The 20,226-nt window shown below is 48.6% G+C and overlaps 1 protein-coding gene across 1 annotated transcript in view; it reads left to right on the top strand.

Moving 5' to 3' along the window:
• The first annotated feature begins 4,188 nt into the window (after nucleotides 1–4,188).
• Nucleotides 4,189–20,226, top strand: part of BACE2 (beta-secretase 2) — a 75,514-nt gene continuing 59,476 nt past the window's right edge. The window contains exon 1 of the mRNA XM_072969423.1: nucleotides 4,189–4,922. Within this exon, the coding sequence (XP_072825524.1) occupies nucleotides 4,623–4,922 (300 nt within the window). The 5' untranslated portion in view covers nucleotides 4,189–4,622. The remainder of the gene's footprint in view (nucleotides 4,923–20,226) is intronic.

Consider the following 20,226-nt stretch of genomic DNA (forward strand, 5'->3'; position numbering starts at 1 on the left):
AACTCATTAGGGGCTGCAAAATGGTAACAGTCTAATTCCATCATTCCTTCATTTATTAGCTGCAAAATTTCCACAAAGGGAAATTTCCCTTCATCAATTATTTGAGTCTATTGAGGGATGGTTTGTACAAGAAAGTCATGATAATAAATGCTTGATTCTTTTCCTTTCTCTGCCAGTTTTTAAAAATAATGAGTTGGGTTCCTTAGCATTCTTTGAAGATAATCAATGTACTTTTAAAAAGAACATTATGAAGAAATAGGTTTCAATATCATTGCTGTGTCTGAGCCACTGCAGTGACTACTTTTAATGGTGTTTAAATTATTGCAGCCTTGCCCCAGATCTTGACAGGACCTCGGGAGTCTTTGACAATATCCTCGCTTTCTGATATGATGGGCTGCCCCAGGGTCATCTTGTTCAGTTTCTGCTCCACGCCTGGAAGCAGCCTTCTCCAAGGAGGCCGGGCGCAGAGGGAAGGGTATTTAGAAACCATAATTTGGGCATGAGGGTTGCTTATTTTTTTCTAGGTCTTTTTGGTCAACACAGCAAGGAATAGTTTTTTTGTTTTGTTTTTTAAATATGGAAGACCTCAAGAATGCACCCTGAAGTTCCCAGATCAGCTCAGGCCTCCAGCGACGCTGAGCCTCTTCAGCCCAGCATCTCACCCTGTTTCTCCCAGGCTCAAGTCCAGATTCACCTGGAAGGCTTAACAACCAGCGGTTCTGGAGCCCTGAACCAAGCCAGCTGAACGGGAACCTCTAGGGAAGAGGCGCAGGCAGGATCCCCCAGGGGATTCTAGGGAACAGCCAAGCTCAGAGACCCCAGGCCTAGATGGAGAGGCCGGTGAGCAATGCTGCCAAGCGGGTGGGTAGCGATAAGGACGGAGAAACGTTTACAGAGCCTGTCAGTTTGTGGGTAGAGCTTTGTAGGTGGGGGGTGAGTTTCAGGGGAAGACGTAGGAGGCAGCCCTTTCTATGGGAGGGGGATACAGTGCAGCAGCAGCAGAGGGGCGGAACAAAACAGGTTTAAAAAGAGAGAGAAGGGGGCTTTTAGGCATGTCCATAAGTTGCTGAGAAGAGGTCTGGAGGCAGGCAGGAAACGGAGCTGCTGGAGAGTGAAGAGATGAACCCACAAGCATCCTCTGGGCTGCAGGTGGCTGGTGTCCTCCTCCTGCTAAGTTCGGGGATGGGGCTGGGGGAGGGGGTGGGGCGCTAGGGTAGAGGAAGGGGCCCCTTGATCTAGTTTGCAAACTTAAGGACCAGGTCTTACTTCACCTTTTCCTCCCGGTTGTTGACACAGTGCCTGGTACAAAGGACTCATTGTATGTTGGAAATGACTTCAGAGGCAAACAGAAACCAAACAAAGACAGTGCCAAACAGCAGTTCTCCAAGTGTGGGCTGACCCTTCCAGGGGGTCCTTAACTCAAAACATTTTTTTAATGATAATACGGAAGTGTTATTTGCCTTGTTCATGCTCATTCTCTCCTGCCTGTTGGACAGAATTTTCCAGAGCTTCCTAACAGGCTGAATGCAGAAGCAGATATAAGTATCCAGCTGCCTTCTATTAAGCCAGAGAGAGACTGGCAAAAATGCAAAGAGATAAAATCATGTCATTCTTCTAAATTTTTTCAAAAGTTAGTTTTCGTTAAAATGTTTATGTTGCTGTGTAATGGGTTGATTGTTACTTTTAAATGAATTACTATATACTGTTAAAATTTCTCAGTTCTATTTCCTAATTTGGTGACTTTGACAGGATCCACATAAACAAAAGTGCTTTGGGGTCCACAGTCTGTAAGACTATAAAGGGGACCTGAGACCAACAAGTCTGAGAACTGCTGGTGTTAAAGGAACTCTGAGCTGCTCAGAAGAGCTAGGGAGCGTCGGCACACATGTGGATGGCAAGCTTTCTGACCAGGCACCACCGACAAGTGGTTAGCGACTTGGGCTAGAGGGTGAGACTCTTCCTCACCTTCTGCTGTCCAGTGACATGAAAATGATGATGTGTGCTCTTTGCAAGGAGGGAGGGCCCATCTCACTGGAGCGCTTCGGTTTTCCTGAGTGGACCAAGGAAGTGTGTGTTTGAAAATGGAGGTGTTCAGGCTAGAGGAAGAATGGGGAGGAGGAGGAGAGAGAGGAGGAGCAGGAGGCTATGGATGCAGTGAGGGAGCTTGGGCCAGTGTGCAGAGGATGCGGGGGTGCTGTGGAGATTCACCTCCCGCCTCCCCACTGCGTTGCTCACCAACACTACGGGAAGGGGCTTCTTTTTTGGAGAAGTGCTTCAAGGATGACGTTACCTGAGAGAGGACCAGCGCATACAATTTCAGATTTCAGTTAAAACACCTGGAAGGTTAAGTTATTGTTTCCCAAATCCAGCCAGCACCACAGTTCTGGGGAGGGGTCAGGCACTCTAAGACCACTCATAAAGACAGAAACAACCAAAGGGACAGTCACGAGATGCTGTCATTCAAGCCTGTGTGATTTTCTCACGAAGCAGCTCTACCACCCATTAAACCTGCCCGAGTTCCTCTGTGACTTTATCTTAACGCATCTGTTAAGTCACAAACCTGAAGTAGCCCTCTTAGAATGAAAAGCTCATATGTACTCATATGAGATGCAGTCAGGAGTTTCATGAAGGACAAACCTTAATTAGACTTGATTTTTAAAAAGTTCTCTTGCAGTGTTTAATTATTAGAGCAAATGTCTCTCATGTTGAACTTATATGTCACGTAGCCACTATGTCAATGTCCTTAATAAATTCCATGTGCTTTTTTACAAGGTTGCAGTCTTCTGAGAGCTGTCTGAATGTCTTTTTGCACCCCTCAAGACTGGACACTGAGGAGTATAAATAACCATTTTTTAAAAATTATACTTCTACAACCTTGAATTTAAAATGTGCATATGTGAATGTAATGGCTCTGGATAACTATGCAGATTTATGGGGAACCAGGTTAGGTTACATCATGGGACCCAGCTAGGCCTTTCTTTGTGTGGCTGGGGATTTGTCAAAGTTGGGATATAGTTTGGGGAAAATGTGATTTATAGTAAAAGTCATCTGAAAATCAATACAGCTGAAGATCTCTGACATAAGGGTCTCTTGCAGAGCTAGACCTGATTTTAAAATTGGGAAGACAGGAATGAAAATGAAATCTTGAGTAAAAAGAACTGGAAATTGGCAGTGGGGAGGAAAGCTTTGCTCCAACCTCCCCACTGTTTGAAGATGCGCTGGGTTGTTTTTGTTTCTGTTATTTTTTTTAGACAGCCAGTATAATTCAGCTGGAGGAGGTAGAAAGATTTTTCTAGTCCTCCTTTCAGCAGAAATCGATGGACTTCAGCTTGTGTAATTGTCCCCCGTGCGTTTAGTATCTAAAATAAAATAACCCTCATTGCTTGCGTTACTGAATGCATTCCTGGGTCTTGGTGTCTGCCGCTAAACAAGTATTAATTAGACAATCCTTGGCTGAGAGCTGGGGGGAAGGGGGTAGGGGGAAGGGGAAGGATTGGTGTAGCTCTGGAAGTACAGTGGCCCTGATTTTGGAGGGTGACTGCAACTTGCTAAGGGGACTGAGGGAGTCCTGGGGCAGGTGGAGGCATAGCTCTTAGCGGCATCGTATCTGCATTACGGACAGACGGGCATGGGGCGGAGAAGCTCAGGCTCAAAGCCAGCTGCGGACGCCACCTCCCCAGCCGGAAACGGTGGGCACCAAGGGAGATCCGAGGCTGGGGCAGCCACAGCAGCCCTCCATCTCCCCCAGGATTTCTAGGGCGAAGTCTCCAAAGCGCTCTGGTCCTCGCCTAGATCCCCCAACACTTGATTCTCCCAGTCTCCACCCAGACCTCTTCAAAATCACTCAGGGGCCCCCAGAGTGGGGATGGAGAATGGGAGGAACGAGGCAGTGAGCAGAAAATGCCCCGAGAAGCAGCAGGACCCCGGAGGGCTGCAGGGCTGCAGGGATGTACCTGGCGAGAGAAGGCGCAGACTCTCTCACTCCTTGAGATGCTCGCGGCTTTTTTACGATTCCCTACTCTTCTCTCTGACCCCCAAGTCACCCCTGGCAGTCCCTGCCACTGTGGGGGCCAGGGAACACCAGCGGGGCACCCGGGCGCGCGTGGCCAGGGGGTTGGTTCAGGCCCTCGCTGCCCCTTTAAGGGTTCCCGAAACTTTCCCCCTGGTATCAGATGAGCCTCGTCACATCCGTTGGCCGCAGCCGGCGGGGCGCGTTCCGAGGAAATTGGGGACTCGAGTTTCCCGGAGAAGAGGCGCGGCCCGAGACGAGTGAGGGTGGCCAGGGCAGACCCGGGTGGACGCGGGCGGACTCCGCGCCCCGCTTTGACCTTGGCCGCGGGGGAGGGGCCCGGCCCCTGCGGGGCAGCCGCCGCCCGCCAGAGGGGGCAGCGGCGACCAACTTGCTTAACTTGGCGCGGGCTGGGGCGGCTCCGGCGCCTCCTCCTCCTCCCGCCGCGCCTCCACCCGGGTCCTCCTCCCATCCGCCGCCGCCGCCGCCGCCGGCCCCGCTGCGCACCCAACCCTGCCCAGCAGCCCCGCGCGCCGCGGAGTCGCTGAGCCCCTGCCACCGGACCGGCCGGGCTGGGCCGGGCCGGGCGCGCCCCCCGGGCCCCGCCGCGGGCATGGGCGCACTGGCCCGGGCGCTGCTGCTGCCGCTGCTAGCCCAGTGGCTCCTGCACACGGCCCCCGCGCTGGCCTTCGCGCCCTTCACGCTGCCTCTCCGGGTGGCCACGGCCATCAGCCGGGGGGCTGCGCCCACCCCTGGGCCCGGACCCCCCGCCGAGCCCCGCGCAGACGGCCTGGCGCTTGCCCTGGAGCCCGCCGGGGGCGCGGCCAACTTCTTGGCCATGGTGGATAACCTGCAGGGGGACTCTGGCCGCGGCTACTACCTGGAGATGCTGATCGGGACCCCTCCGCAGAAGGTAGGTCCGTGCGCGCTCCCCCGCCCACCCAGACCTAGCGCCTTGCAGCCGCGGGCTTTTCGGGGGCTCGTGGGGGCTCCCAGCTATGCCTCCGCTTAGCTTATCGTCGCCCCCAAAGCGGCAGCCGTCCACAGAGAGCACATCTTGGGGACACAGGGGGGCTTGCGGGCCGGGAGCCCGGGCGCGCGCACTCGGGACGCCGAGCGGTGGCAGCCCGGCCCCAGGCGCCGCCGGGGGTGTGTGCGAGTGTTTCAGAACTTGTTAGCTCTCGGTGTGGCTGGGCTGCGAGAGACCTGTAACTTAACTTGCTTCTAACGGGATTCCCTTCTGGCATGCGACACTCCTTTCAGCGAGGAGACCGTGCGCTGGGCCCTGGGCGCGATGCTGTGGTTCCCGGGGAAATCACTTGGCGGTAATATTCCCACCCCCCACCCCCATGCTGTCTCATCGCCGAGGAGGCTGGTGGACGGCCTCCAACGACGCAGTATCCCTTGAAAGAGATTCATACTTAAGCTCAGCTGAAAGCAGCCCTGTCCAGGGAGGCCCGCTCGCTCGCTGCGCCCGGAGGGAGCCGCGCTTCCTCGGCGCCACTTTCCTCTCCCGGCGTTGGCTTGTCAGCTTCCTGCAGGCTGGTGCCGCGGTCCCCAGCCTCTCTGCGCGGACCCAGGAGTCTACACACGTGTGCGGAACGTATTGGACGCAGTTCAGGTCCTGGGAAAATTACGAGCTGAGCTCGGCTTCCGGGGACCAAGTGATCTCCCAGTGACAAAGTAAAATCAAACAGCTCGCTCATCCCGATTTTTAATTGTAGCATTTTGTGACGCAAGAAACAAATGTGCCCAGTCTCGGTAATCGTAAGGAAAAAATCCTCAGGAGCAGGTTTGGCCCTCCTCCTGCGTCCAAACTGCCTAATCCAAGTGTGATCTGAAGTCAGGTTTTTCTTACCAATTGAATATACTGTCTGAAGAAACTTTGTTTTTATTTTTAAGGTTATCATTTCCGTTTTAATTCAGCTATGATTCCCCCATAAATAGCACATACTCATGACTTTGGTGTAATTCTAATTAAATTATTCAAGACTTTAAGAGGAAAGACGTGTCACGCTAATCCTTAAAAAAAACTCCACTGAGTAACTTCTATACTTGTTTAATTAGTTTATTTTCTTAAGCCTTGGAAAATGTGTTCAGCTCAAAACTTTTGACTGGAGTTTCCTTTCATGTAAGTGCTGACTCGGGCATCTCCTAGGGTGGCTGGCAGCTGGAGGGCAGAGGGGGGTGGGGGGGAGCAGTCAGCTGAGGAAGCTTAACTTGACCGCAAGATGTGGTGCTGGTAAAAGCTTCCACGTGAGAGCACGCGCTGGTGGCCAGAAGCTAGGACATTTTGCTTTTCACAAGATTTCACACGATGACTGAGGATAAATCTCTCTTTGAGGCCTAAGGATAACCCTTTGAAACAGGCCTTAAATCATTTTCCACTTGGGAAATGTGTGCCTTGATGAAAAACAGCTCGTGTTGATTTTTGAGGAGAAGGGAATTCTCTCCCCCGGAGTAAAGCGGATTTGGGCAGTTCCGGCGCCTAATAAAAGGAGCGCTGATGCCTGTCTCCCTCCAGAGAAGAGAGGATGGGAAAAGGCTTTAAGAAGAATGGAAAAAGATTTCTCTTAGGCAATCGGGGCGGGGGGGGGGGAGGCTTTCCTAAATAATACTTTGTCTTTATTAATGGGTCCATTGACTTTTAATTTCAAATGATGAAGTTTGATGGGGCTGGAGGGATAAATTGGGAGTTCAGATCCACGCTAGTATATATAAAATAGGTAAACAAGCCCCTGCTGTACAGCACAGGGAACTATAGTCAATGTCTTGTAAAACCTACAATGAAAAAGAATATGAAAAGGAATATATATGTGTGTATGACTGAATCACTGTGCTGTGCACCAGAAATTAACACAACATTGTAAACTGACTATACTTCAATAGTAAAAAAAAAACTTTTTTAAGGTGAAGTTTAAGTAACAGAAGTGTATTGAGTATCTTATGCTGGTATCTTTACCTTGGCCAAGGAAGTAGTTCATTCAAGGTTAGTTCTCAAACATTAGCATGTTTCCAGGGAAGGCTGTTTTTAACAATCCTGATTTAATTTTTACATTTGACAGGAAATGAAATATTCCTTGCCTCCTTCTTGGCCTGATTTGTAATAAGCTGCTTTATATCAGAATTCATGTATATGCTTTCCAAGTGCCTGCTGTAAGCTCTCAGCTGTTACTGACAGGAGCCTCAGGAGTCCTTTCTGGCCTGTCTCCCCTGAAATGTCTCTGACCACCAGCCAGGTGTTTGCAGCAGGCAAGAAGAGATGGCCAAGGGGTGATATCTGAACTTGAAGTAACTTTTCCTGCTCTCTTACTGCCCAAGAATCATGCATATGTTCTCTGCTGATCCTCTGAAGCCTAAAATAAAACTTGCTTAGGTGGCGAGAAAAAATGGAATTGTAAATTCAAGCAGTAAATAACCTAGAATCTTTAAAAAATTGAGTAGTAGTCACAGCAAGTGCAGATGGCTCCCCCTTGCTGTGAGCTTTATGGGGGGTGCTGTCTCTGGGGATCTTCACAATGGCCTCAAGTTCCTACACTCACTTAGGGGATGGGACACCTGAAGCTTGGAGAGGTTGGATGACTTTCCCAGGGCAACAGGGTAAGAGCAAAAAGAGGGCTCCAGAAATCAAACCCAGGCAGCTGGACTCCAGAACTCAAGTTCTGAACGATCTGGCAAATACCTGCTCCCTTTCCTTCCTCCCTCCTGACTTCTTTTCTTTGGTTTTTGGCCTTAAATTACCCTTTCCAGCCAGAGATCCCTGAACAAGGTGTTAGGAACTTAACTCTCCGAGCCTGGCCATCCCTCCATCTCTCTCCCTTCCTTCAGGGCAATGCTCGCCTTCATGAAGCATTGGATCCAGGTGTGCATGGGAGAGAACGCGAGAGAAGCTTCAGCAGGAGCCAGGGCCCTGCTTCCCCGCTCTCCCATGGGAAAGGCAACTGTTGGAAATGTGCTTGTTCCCTGAATGCTTTCATCAAGAACAGGGGTCCCTTGTTCTGCCTGACACTCTTCAAGACATCGCAGGCATCTGCCCAGAAGCCTGTGTGTGAGCAGCCTCGCGTTGGCATGGAGATGAGCGCCGGGGCTTTGGTACCATTACATGCCTTCTTTCGAACAGCAGAGAACCAGCGTCTGCTTGAACCATGTAATTTGGTCTTATTAATAATAATAATGGTGCTCTAAAGTGATTATAATTACAGCAATTTCCATTATTTAAAAAAAAAGACTTTCATGCTAACACAATAAATTCAACTGAGGAAGCTAAAGGTCTGAGAGTATATACCTTGCAATGGCTTCAGAAAGGCTTTTGGGGTTTCTGTTGAAAGATTTTCTGTTATCTCCACTAATATGGATCAGACAGCAAAAACAATTTTCGTATTTAAACATATGAATATAGAGAGCTAACAAATTATTTCAGGGACTCACATTTTAATCCTGCCACATTGTCTTCTTGGTTTCTTAGTACACAATTACCTGGAAGATTTTGGATTGGAAAACAGGTATCCATCATATACAACTTAAAAGTTTGTCGTTTTTGGAATAAGCCATCCAGTGTCTCCAAATTGCATTAAGCTCACTGCAAGGGAGGCTGAAAAAAAGGCCAGCAAAAAGAAATTTGATGGAACAAATTGAGAAGGTAAATGATGAAGGACAAGGAAGAATGGATGACCAGGGTGGAAAGAGCCTGGAAGTCAAAGCTAGGTTCCCACTGGCTCCTTTGGGAGAAAGGCGCCCTCCCCGAGCTCTGGAGCAGTAATTCATCATCAAAGGCCGCCCTATGGAGGACGGTGAGAGATGGGAGCCAAGGAGTCTGCTCAAAACAACTTGGAGAGACAGTCTGAGAAATTGTTAACAACTGTATGTTACTAGTGAACCTTAATTTCAGGCTTACTGGGTGCTGGGCACCCTGCTGAGCATTTTGTGCAGATCATCGCATTTTATCTTCACAACAGCCCTGGCAAGGACGTACAGTTATTTACTTGGTTTTCAGATGGGGTAAAGGAGGCTCAGAGAGGCCAAATAATTTGTTCCCTGGCCACACTGGTGAGTGGCAGGGCTGGCTTATCAGGTTCGCTGGGCCCACAGTCTGAGCATTTCACATCTTTGCTGCAATTCCAACAGCAGCAACTTTTTTTTTTTTTCCTCAAAGAACCACCTGCATTTATCTGTGAATGACCTGGGGGTGTGGTGGGAAGTGTCCTGCAGGGTCCTGGGTCCCAGTGACATCACACATGTGACAGTGGCAGGTGACAGCCTCCCCCTGTTTCCCTGTCCTCATCGGTTGGTGACCTTTTAAGGTTATATTAGTTGCTCGCGGCTGCTGTAACAAATAATCACAAACCAGCTGACGTAAAACAGTAGAAATGTACTTTCTCACAGTTCTGGAGGCCAGGAATCCAAAGTCAAGGTGTGGGCAGGGCCGGGCTCCCTCTGAAGTCTCTTTGGGAGTTTCCTTCCTGCCTCTACCAGGTTCTGACAGCTCCTGGCAGCCCTTGCCCACTACCCAACGCCTACCCCCAAACCCCAGTTCCTCATGTGTGTTTCCTTGTCCAAATTTTCCTCTTCTTATGAGGACGCCAGTCATTGGATCAGGGCTGGTCCTGAGGCATTCTGACCTCACTGTAGCTTGATTACTTCGATCGAGGACAGGAACCAGGGTTCAGGATTTCAACATATCTTTTTTAGGGGGAGGGGCATAATTTAACTCACAAGTTCCTTTTAAGTTTCTTATTCTGTGGATTTTTTTTTCTTTCATTCTGTCAATCTTTGAATTGCCAATGGAGGACGGCAATTCAAGTGTAATTTTCATCAGAGGCAGCAGCAAATGGTGGTTTCAGTGCCATGTCAACATGGAGCTGGTGACAAGATAGTGCGTAAGGGGACAGGGTGGGAGGTCAAGGAGGGGAGGTTTTCAGGTTATTTTCTGTATTTTGGTGTCAGTTTCTTCACTAGAGAGTAATCACTTAAGGTTTTAAAAATGTCTTTTTTTGGGGGGGGGAAGGTAGAGTGCATACTTAGCATGCACAAGGTCCTGGGTTCAATCCCCAGTACCTCAATTAAAACAAATAAACTTAATTATCCACCCCCCCCCAAAAATAAACTGTCTTTTGTCACGTTGCATTAATTCTAGAATTGCTGGAAGTATTGTGTAACATGGGAAAAGCCCACTTAGACCAGCTCAGGACACTGGTATTTAAATTATCTCTGACTCACAAACACTCATGTTGAAGGCTTGTATTTCGTGCTTTGAAAGCTCAGTGAGGCACCCGTCACCCCTTTTTAATCGAATATATCTGATATGAAACACACGCCTTTCCCCTCAGCACGCCCAGCGCGTCCGACGTCCGTCTGACTTCCTGTGTTATCGGTAAGGGGCTTCATCTCCTCCCAGCTTCCTGTTTCCTCCACTGGTTGCTGAGCGCATTCGAACTAAAGCCAGAAGAGGAGGGTGAAGGGCACCCATCATGCTGATGATCCCTCCTCCCTCGCAGGCTGTGTGGGAGCCAAGGAGAGGAGTTTGGAGGCGGGTTTTCCCGTCCCCGGCAGATGCAGTAGCACACCTTGGGGCCTGTTTTACATCTCAGACACTGAATGGAGCAGGCCAAGCCTTTGGCCCCGGATTCAGGATCCACCTGGGCTGATGGTGGGGGCTAGTGGCTGCTGACTCTTGTCCTGGCCCCATTTAGGTCCTGTGTGATGGTCAGCAAGACACTTGTCCTTTGAACCTAAGAGCCTCCTTGTAGGACTAACACTTGGCTCCACTGCCATCTGTCACAGCTTCTTCCCTGCATCCACTCTGTTCTGCTTGCCCAGCGTGAACTCAGTGTTGACCCTGGACTTTATTGTTTGTTAGTGACAACAGATACCACCTGGAAAATGGAGCACAACTGTGAGGCAGGTGGCTGGCCTGCCGTGGCTTCTGTGCCTCGTGCATACATGTCCACAGGTGTGCCGTGAGTAGGGGTGTGCGTCCCCTATTCTGGGCTAGTGTCCAGGACTGTGGGCACATGGTTGGTTCGGCTGTCAGGTGGCTCCCCTTGTCCTCTCCTCACCCAAATGGACTATTTGATTTTTTGTCTGTTGCTATTTCAATTTTTTATTTTAAAGTTGATTTTTGGCTCTTGGAATTCTCAAAGAGGTAAAGATACTCTTGGAGCGCTGACATCACGCCATTAAAGAAGTAAAACCAGTAAGTTTGTTTCTGAGTTAGTGCCTGCTACCCAGCCCAGGTCTCAGGTTGGAGGTTTCAGAGTTTTATTATAGGGCCGCCATGTACCCGGACCTCGAGACACAGTCTCAGCCCTGCCGTTTTAGGAAGATGAATAGGACTGTCTGAAGTGTAACGAAAGTGGTGCCCTGGCCGCCTTCATCATTCGGGTGAGCTGTAAAGGGCAGCAGGAAACCTCTCCTTCCATTTCGCACTAGCCTGAGGATGGCAGAGGACGAGGATTTATTCCCCCGGCCTCGCTAAGGGTCCCCTGTGCTCCCGCTGCAGACCCGCAGCCCTTCCCAGGCTTGTGCTGGGCATGTTGTCTTCTTGGCAGTGGGCTGGGAACCACTTTAGTTCGTCTGCCCTGCAAACCCCCTGCCAGAAGCCAAAGAGAACCACCCAGAAGGCAGCCCCCTCAGAAGGGGCTTGGACGGGGCTTGGAGGGGAGGGAAGGGTGGGAGGTATTGAATCAAAAAGTTTTTCAGATACAGATGAACTTATTTACAAAACAGAAACAGACTCACAGACATAGGAAATAAACTTACGGTTAGCGGTGGGAAAAGGCGGTGGGAAGGGATAAATTGGGAGTTTGGGATTTGCAGATTCTAACTACTGTATATAAAGTAGAAAAATAACAAGTTTCTACAGTAGAGCACAGGGAACTATATTAACGTCTTGTGGCAACCTATAATGAAGAAGAGTATGAAAAGCAATCTATGTACGTGTGTACGACTGAAGCATCATGCTGTGCACCAGAAAGTGACACAGCATTGCAGACCGACTACGCCCCAGTTAAAAAACAAGTGTTCCAGGGAGCCTGGAGAGGTCAGGCCGGACTCGTTTTCAAGGCAGGAAGTTCTGCTTCGTGAAGGCGGGCGAGGATTCCCGAAGCCTCAGAGGGGCACCCGGAGCCCTGTCACTACCTCAGGCTGCCTCCTGGGGAAGCCCAATAGCTTTTCCCAATCGGAGATACCACCAAGGAGCAGGCCAGTCTCTGTGGGTCTCGCAGCTGGGAGGAAGTGGGTGTTTCCGGTGCTGATTGTAGAAGCACAGGCTTGCTGCGTACCGGTGTGGGTGAGCAGGTGGTTCAGCCTCCCGGAGCCTCAGCTTCCTCGCCTGAAGTTAGGAGACGTGAGCAGGCGACCCGAGACGCCTCGTAGAAGCCCTGCCCCTGGGCGACTGTCACCTGGTCTACGTGGGAGCGCTCGCGGTGGCTCTGACGTGCAGCTGCTGTGCGCAGGTGTGGGGCCGGGGCCTTGGAAGACGCAGGGTCTGGTTCAGGGCCTGGCGAGCGGGGAGGGTGGATGCTGCTGGCTGGAAGAGCATGACCGGAGGCCTTACTTCACAGACCAGTTGGCCGTGGGAAGGACTGAGCACACCTTGTCAGGAGGGTTAAAAATACAGATTCCCAAGCCCCGGTCCAGGCTTACCAGGTGAGACAGTCTGCACTGGGGCCTGAGAACCTGCATTTTATTACGGCTCACAACACCCCTCCCTGCTCAAGCAATGAGCCAGGCCCCAGCCTTTGGATCCTATCTGGGGGCCACCACGGAGGCCAGAGCGTCCTTTGCTGGGTGATTTCCTGTGCGGAATCAGAATCAGCAGGCGCTTGTGTCTTCCTAAAGGCCGTTGTTTGATTTAGTTTTAAGGAAACGTCTTCCTGCAGCAGACTGTGTTCCAAAAGCTGCCCTGCGCTTGGCAGGTGGGGAGGGGCGGGCGGCAGAGGAGGAGCTCTACAGCCGTGCTGTTCAGAGTCTCTGGGCCGACTGTGTCCTGTCCTTTTTAAATTTCCAATCTGTCCTGGAACCATAATTTGTAAATCAATAAACATGAATTACTAGGGAAACGTTGAAAAGACATACAAATACAAGCGCCATTTTAAAAATTATTCGATTGAGCGGACATCCCACTTCTCTGTGGCACTGATCCCCAAAGTTTCTGCCCCCCCATCCTGTGGTTACCTTATTGCCAACATGTAACACTTGTTTGTGGCTGGGAGCTGTGGCTTGCGGGGAGCACAGCTATAAAAATTATGCTTGCTCCTTGAGAGGAGTGCAAATTAGAAGTTGTTACAAATGGTTCCAGTAACAAATTTGTCTTACTGCGTCCTCTCTTCAGGGGGACAGTGGTTACTTCCCCTAAAACACAAAAGGGAAGTGTGAGTGCTGGGTCCTCTGCTTCCAGCCCTCTTACAAGGGGGTGGGTACAGAGCTTTACCCCAGGGGAAGCAAGCAAACCTACCCCAGTGGTTCCCCACTCAGGGAAGCTGTGTCCTTCAGGGGACACTGGGCACTCTCTGCAGACATTCCCGTTCTTACCATTCGGGAGGTGCCACTGGCATCCGATGGATGGAGGCCGGGGACACTGCTGGACATCCCACGAAGCACAGACAGAGCCCCTCCCCCAACAAAGATTACCTGCTCACCCATGTCCGCAGTACCAAGGCACCCCGGGGCCCAGCACCTGACTCAGCGGGCCGGGAGCGGCGCCCGGAGCGGGAGGGAGACTGTCTGTCAGCAGCGCCCGTGGGTGCGAGTGGGCAGTGTCGGCGTGCCTCCCCTGATCTTTATAGTTCTGCCTTGTTCTTCTTGCCCGATGCAGGAAGTAAAGCACTTCTAACTCGGGTGATTGGGGATTAAAGAATGAAAGAATTTTGAACTAGATGCAAATGATGAACATGCTTTATTCCTCCTTTCGGCGTATACTTATTAAGCACCTACTGTATGCCAGACCCTAATCTATGCCCTGGGACTCAACAGCCAACCAGACAAAGGTGGCGCTTGCCTTTCTGAGAACTGATGTGCTTGCTGGGAAGACAGATTGTAAAGAAAGTGAGCAGAATTTCAGGTCGGTGCTGTGAGGCTGCACAGCCTGGTGGTGATGGGTGTGGGTGAACGCTGTGTTGGAAAGGGTGGTTCCGGAAGACCTCTCTGAGCAGGTGCGGTTTGAGCTGTGAGTAGCAGGAGGGAAAGACCTCCCTTGAGCAGCTGGGGGCCCCGTGCTCCGGGATGAAGCCAGGCAGGTGAAGGCTGCAGCCCGGAGGGCACACAGCGCCAGCACCAGGGGCTGCGGAGATCGGCTCTGACATGCCCGGTTTTCGGAGCAACTCCTTTGAAAATTGTGCTTTGACATGAGATTTATCGGAACAAAGGCCTTGCAAAGGGTGAACACTTCATGCCCCACGCTTATTGGCCATGTCTGTGCAGACTGTGAGGGGTCAGGGGAGGGGAGTAAAATCCGGGAGAGTTTCTGAATTAGGAAAATTAAAGTCAGGGTGCCTGGGAAGGTGGGGTGCAGGAGACGGCTTAGACTTGTATCCTGGGTTGGGCTCCCCCAGAAACAGACTTAGATGAGGATGCGAGTTGGCGGTTGCCTTGGGAGGTGGTCCCAGGAATCTTGTGCGGCGATGGGGCAGTGACAGGAGGGGAAGTGTGGATGACAGAGAGGTTACGGGTGTGAGCAGTGGGCTCCATCCCCTGAGATCTCTGAGAGGGAATAGTGCCTGGGCTCAGCTGTCCCAGCTGTAGGACAAGGGAGCTGGGCATTTATCATCCACTCCTGTCCGTCCTGGGTGAGGCCCAGGGAAGCCAGCAGGCAGAGTCCCAGGAGGCTTCGGGGTCACGAGTACGGAATTGTTGCCCATGGCATCCTTCTGTCTGGAACCATGGCTGGCACAGGCTAGGCTAATATCTGAAGAATAAAAGAATGATTACTCTCTACCACTGAATGCATTTGAGAGCATCATTTTAGTCCAGGAGTCCCAAAACAGGGTTTCACAGCTCTGCTTTAAAATCCCAACTTCCTAGGGCGTTCCAGAATCTAACTTCCGAAAGCCTCTGTGAGTCAGTCCCGAGTGAGCCTCTCATGGCTGTGCGCACTTTGAACTTTTTTCTGGAAGAGGAAGATGGGAGGTGCAGGCACTGAGAGAAAATGGTTAGGGGCGGGGGGCAAAGGGAGATTTTGTTTGAGGTTAAAAACAACCACAAAACCTCCTTTGAAGATCGAATGCTCTGAACATAAGGATTTTCAGAACCTTTGGAATGGCTGGCACCTTGTGATGTGGAAGAGCTGTGCAGCCAAGGTCACAAGACTGTCAAGTTCCCGAAGCACGGACACTTCAGGTAATTGAACCCATAACCATGTTCATCAAAGCGTGGCTACCATAGCTCCAGCATGCGTGAGGCGTTACTATCTAGCTCAGCTCTTCAGTATGCACAGATTTCAAGCACAGATGAAATATTTTTTATCGTCCTTTGATCAGTAAGTGTATGTACAGTTTGGCGCATTCACCCTGTGGGACGTGGGTGACTTCTCCCCCCTCTTCTTGCTTGAACCCCCAAATAGGAGACACTGCAGTGCCCACTGGGCTGGGCTGTTTGTAGAGGTGGAGTCCCCGCCTTCCCCTCCACATCTGAGCAGGTGCTGCACTTGGAGCCTGTTCATCCCTGTCTCTGTGAACACCTGCCTCATGGTCCTGGGTTTATGAGCCATGAGGTTGAACAGAGGACTGAAAACTCCCAGTATTTGTGTCCAGACCTCGAGGGAAGCAGGGACCTGCTGAACCTCAAATCTGAGCCTCATACTCCAAACCAGCTTCACCAGAGCTCTGCAGGGGGTTCCTGGGGGGTCACACAGCCAGTAGTCACTGGTGCCCTCTTTCTCATTGCCTGCAGTTCCTTAGGTCTGCACCACCTCGGATCCCCACCTAAGAGTGAGTGTAGACATGGAAACCGGCACTCCTGGGTCCTCTGGCCAAAAGCACCTTCATGTATCCCTCAGAGTCTTTTTTAGATTGGAGTGTAGTTGAGTTACAATATTACATTAGTTTCAGGTGTACAGCGTAGTGATTCAGTATTTTTACAGGTTATACTCCATTTAAACTTATTACAAGATAATGGCTATAATTCCCTGTGCTATGCAACATGTCCTGTTGCTTATCTATTTTATACACAGTAGTTTGTATCTCTTAATCCCCTCCCCCTTCCCTCTTTTGTTATATACATTCGTTTATTTTTTAGATTTCACATTTAATCTATAAGGATATCATATAGTGTTTGTCTTTTTCTGATTTATTTCACTAAACGTAATATTCTCCAGTTCCATCTTCATTGCTGCAAATGGCAGAATTTCATTCTTTTTTACATGGTTGAGTAATACTACATTACGCGTGTGTGTGTGTGCGTGTGTATACACCATATCTTCTTTATCCATTCGTCTGTTGATGGACACTTGGGTTGCTTCCATATCTTGGCTATTGTAAATAATGCTGCAATGAACGTTGGGGTTCCTTTTGTACCTTTTCAAATTACGGGGGTTTTTTCCTTTGGATATATACCTAGGATTGTATGGCTCATATGATGGTTCTATTTTTATTTTTTGAAGAACCTTCATACTGTTTTCCATAGTGACTGCACCAAGTTACGTTCCCATCAACAGTGTAAGATGGTTTCCTTTTCTCTACATCCTTACCAGTTTGTTATTTGTAGATTTTTTGATGATAGCCATTCTGACAGTTGTAAAGTGATACCTCATTTAATCCACATTTTTAATTAATTGTCAATGTTGAGCATCTTTTCCTATCAGCCATCTGTATGTCTTCCTTGGAAAAATGCCTATTCAAGTCTTTCCATCTTTTGACTAGGTTGTTTTTGGTATTGAATTGTAGGAGCATTTTATATATTTTGGATATTAATCCCTTATTGATCGTATCATTTGCAAATATTTTCTCGCATTCCAAGGGTTGTCCTTTCTTTTTTGTCAGTGGTTTCATTTGCTGTGCAAAAACTTCTAAGTTTAATTAGGTCCTATTAGTTTATTTTTGCTTTTACTTCTTTTACCTCAGGAGACAGATCCAAAAAAAATCACTATGATTTATTTCAAGGAGTGTTCTGCCTGTGTTCTCTTCTTGAAGTTTTATGGTTTCAGTTCTTATATTTAAGTATTTAAGCCACTTTGAGTTTACTTTTGTATATGGTGTGAGAGAATGTTCTAATCTCATTCACAGGTAGCTGTCCAGCTTTCTGAGCACCACTTGAAGAGACTGTCTTTTCTCCATTGTATGTTCTTGCCTCCTTTGTCATAGATTAATTGACCACAGGTATGGGGGTTATTCCTGGGCGCTGTATTCTATTGTGTTGAGCTATGAGTCTGTTCCTGTACCAGCACCGTGCTATGTTGATTACTGTAACTTTGCAATATAGTCTGAAGTCTGAGAGGGTGATACTTCCAGCTTTGTTCTCTTTTCTCAAGATTGCTTTGGCAATTTAGGGTCTTTTGTGGTTCCATAAGAATTTTAGGATTATTTGTTCTAGTTCTGTGAAAAATGACATGGGTATTTTGATAGGGGTTGCGGTAAGTCTGTAGATTGCCTTGGGTAGTGTGGCCATTTTAACAATATCGATTCTTACAATCCAAGAGCATGGGGTATCTTTCGATATCTTTGTATCATTTTCACTTTCCTTCATCAGTGTCTTATAGTTTCAGAGTACAGGTCTTTCCGTTCCTTGGTTAAGTTGATTCCTAGGTATTTTATTCATTTTGATTGACTTTAGAAGGGGGGATTTTTTTTTTTATTTTCTCTGTCTGATGGTTCATTATTAGTGTACAGGAAAGCACAGATATCTATATATTAATCTTGTATCCTGCAACCTGCTGAGTTCATTTATTAGTTCTACTAGATTTTTGGTGGAGACGTTAGGGTTTTCTGTATAAAGTACTTTCAGAGTCTTGAAGCTATTTTTACATAGTCTTACTGCCTTGATGCTGTTGGTCAGCCTGATGAAATTCTGGTCTCTAATTTTTCTATACGAACTGTGTATGAACTATGTATGAGATACTGTGAATGTGAAATTATTAGACCTGGTATTCTGAACTTTCATGGTGATGTCTTTTTTGTTGTTCTTAGGCTGGATGCTTGGTGAGTCTTTTCAGTCTGGGGTTTCATGATGCTCAGTTTCAAGAAATTTTCTAGTAATTGTGCTCTTTTGGACCTCCTGTTCAGATGTTGGACCTTCTCTGTGTGTAGGCAGGGTGTGGAGTATATTTTCATTACTTATGTCTGTCTCTAGTTTTTGAAACATGACAATGGTGAGGATTCTGTTACCTGGCCTGTGTGGGTATTTTCAGTTAGCTGATCAAGCTCACACACCTTCCCAACTCACTTCTCTCTCGCCTGAATCATTTCACTGAAACTTCCTTTGTGATTAAGGGCATAGCTAACCATGGGCTAGGGGACCTAAATGGGGTTCTCCTGGGAGATTTCAGGGGAAGCTTATGTTTGCCTGATAAAACTGGCAGGTATGGCTGGGATTATAACTTCTCCTCCTTCCTGCCTTTGACGAAAATGCAAGGCCTTCAACCAGGGCAGCCAAATTCTGACCTTGAAAGAGAGGTCAGGGGAGCAGCAGGGAGCTGACACTGACTTTCCTTGAGATGTTGATCTGATACCATCTGTCTCTAGAGACTTCTTGATGTGGAGAAAAATAAATCCTTTCTCATTTGAACCACTCTAAATCTAGTTTTATGTTTTACTTGCAGCCAAAAACATTCCAAATGATGTATTACTGAGTCTAAACTCGTCCTGCTCGCCACACAACAGGCCAGTAAATCAGGAGACGAGGTGTCAGGACAAGAAATAGCGACTTTATCAGAAACAGGGCACAGGGTTAAAGTCAAAGGAACAGATCTGCTATGGAGTCTGATTTGTTCTTCTCTATTACATTATCATCCTGCCTTTGGGAAAAAGTAATAGCTTAATAGTAGTTTAAAAATAGTCCAAGGCAATTTGCCCTTATTTTCCTATCCTTGAACCCTCCTGAGAAGAGAAGGGCAAGTGTAAAAGTCCTGTCACTGTTGTCTTTGTTGCTGTTTTGGGCCAGGTGCTTATTTCCAGTGGATAAGGTATGTCCTGGATACAGGAACCTAGACTTTGGTCACCACAGAAGGAACCCCACAGGAGAGGACAACCAGAGGGAGTTTGTACAGGGTAGACCAGGAGTCAGCAGTCTAAGCTCCATGGGCCAGATCTCCCTGTTTTGTAAATAAGGTTTAATTGGAACACAGCCATTGTGTTTGTTCACAGGTCGTCCGTGGCTGTTTCATACCACGGTGGTGGAATTGAGTGTGTGAGATGGTCACCATATTGCCAAAGCCTAAGATACTGACTACCTGGCTCTTTGTGGGAAAAGTCTATTGACCTCTGGGATGGGCTGTCAGGTGCTGGAAACTAAGGGGGGAGTGGCAAGTGGCCAGCTGGCCAGCAGTGGTTCTGCCCACATCAGGAAGCTGCAGGTGGGAGCCGTCCATGGTGGGGGAGGGAGGACAGTGGCTCTGAGGAGCCCACTGCACACCCCACAAGAGGAAGGTTTAGCACATAGACATTCCAGAGTCTACCAACCACAAGTCAAATAAGCACATTCCTGCCCCTTCCCTCTCCAGTCCCCCTCTTCCAGTCCTGGAGAAATCAGAGGCATCATTGTGGTTAAGGTGGGGAGACAGAATTAAATCCGACCACACCTCCCTTCCCCTCTGTAGCGCTGATCCTAAGGTAGGCTCGTTATACTGGATGCCAGATAGAAGCTTCGATGTTAAGTAGGACTGGACTTACACAATACCTAAAAATAAATGTACTGCCCCAAAGCTATTGGAAAAATATAGCTTTGCCCAAGGTTTCATTCAAAGAAGGGGAAGAGCAATCTACAGAGCTCATTTGAAGGCATTTGTATGACAAGAGAAAGTTCTATTAAAATGTTATCCCATCGTACAAAGGCTACAGAGAAGAGTTTGGAAATGTCTAGGCAAATTTATATGCATTTATCCTTTGACTCAGAAATCCACTCCTAGGAATTTACATTAAAGTTATATTGGGCAAAAAACATGAAAAGCAATTCACAGCGCTATTCTTTGTAATGCTACTTGTAATAGCAAGTGATTGGAAACAACCCAAATGCTCATGGAATGTGGACTCAGTGAGTGAACCATGGCACGTCTGCACCAAGCCACTCAA

The sequence above is a fragment of the Vicugna pacos genome, chromosome 1, assembly GCF_048564905.1.
Source record: "Vicugna pacos chromosome 1, VicPac4, whole genome shotgun sequence".
Classification (NCBI taxonomy): Eukaryota; Metazoa; Chordata; class Mammalia; order Artiodactyla; family Camelidae; genus Vicugna; species Vicugna pacos.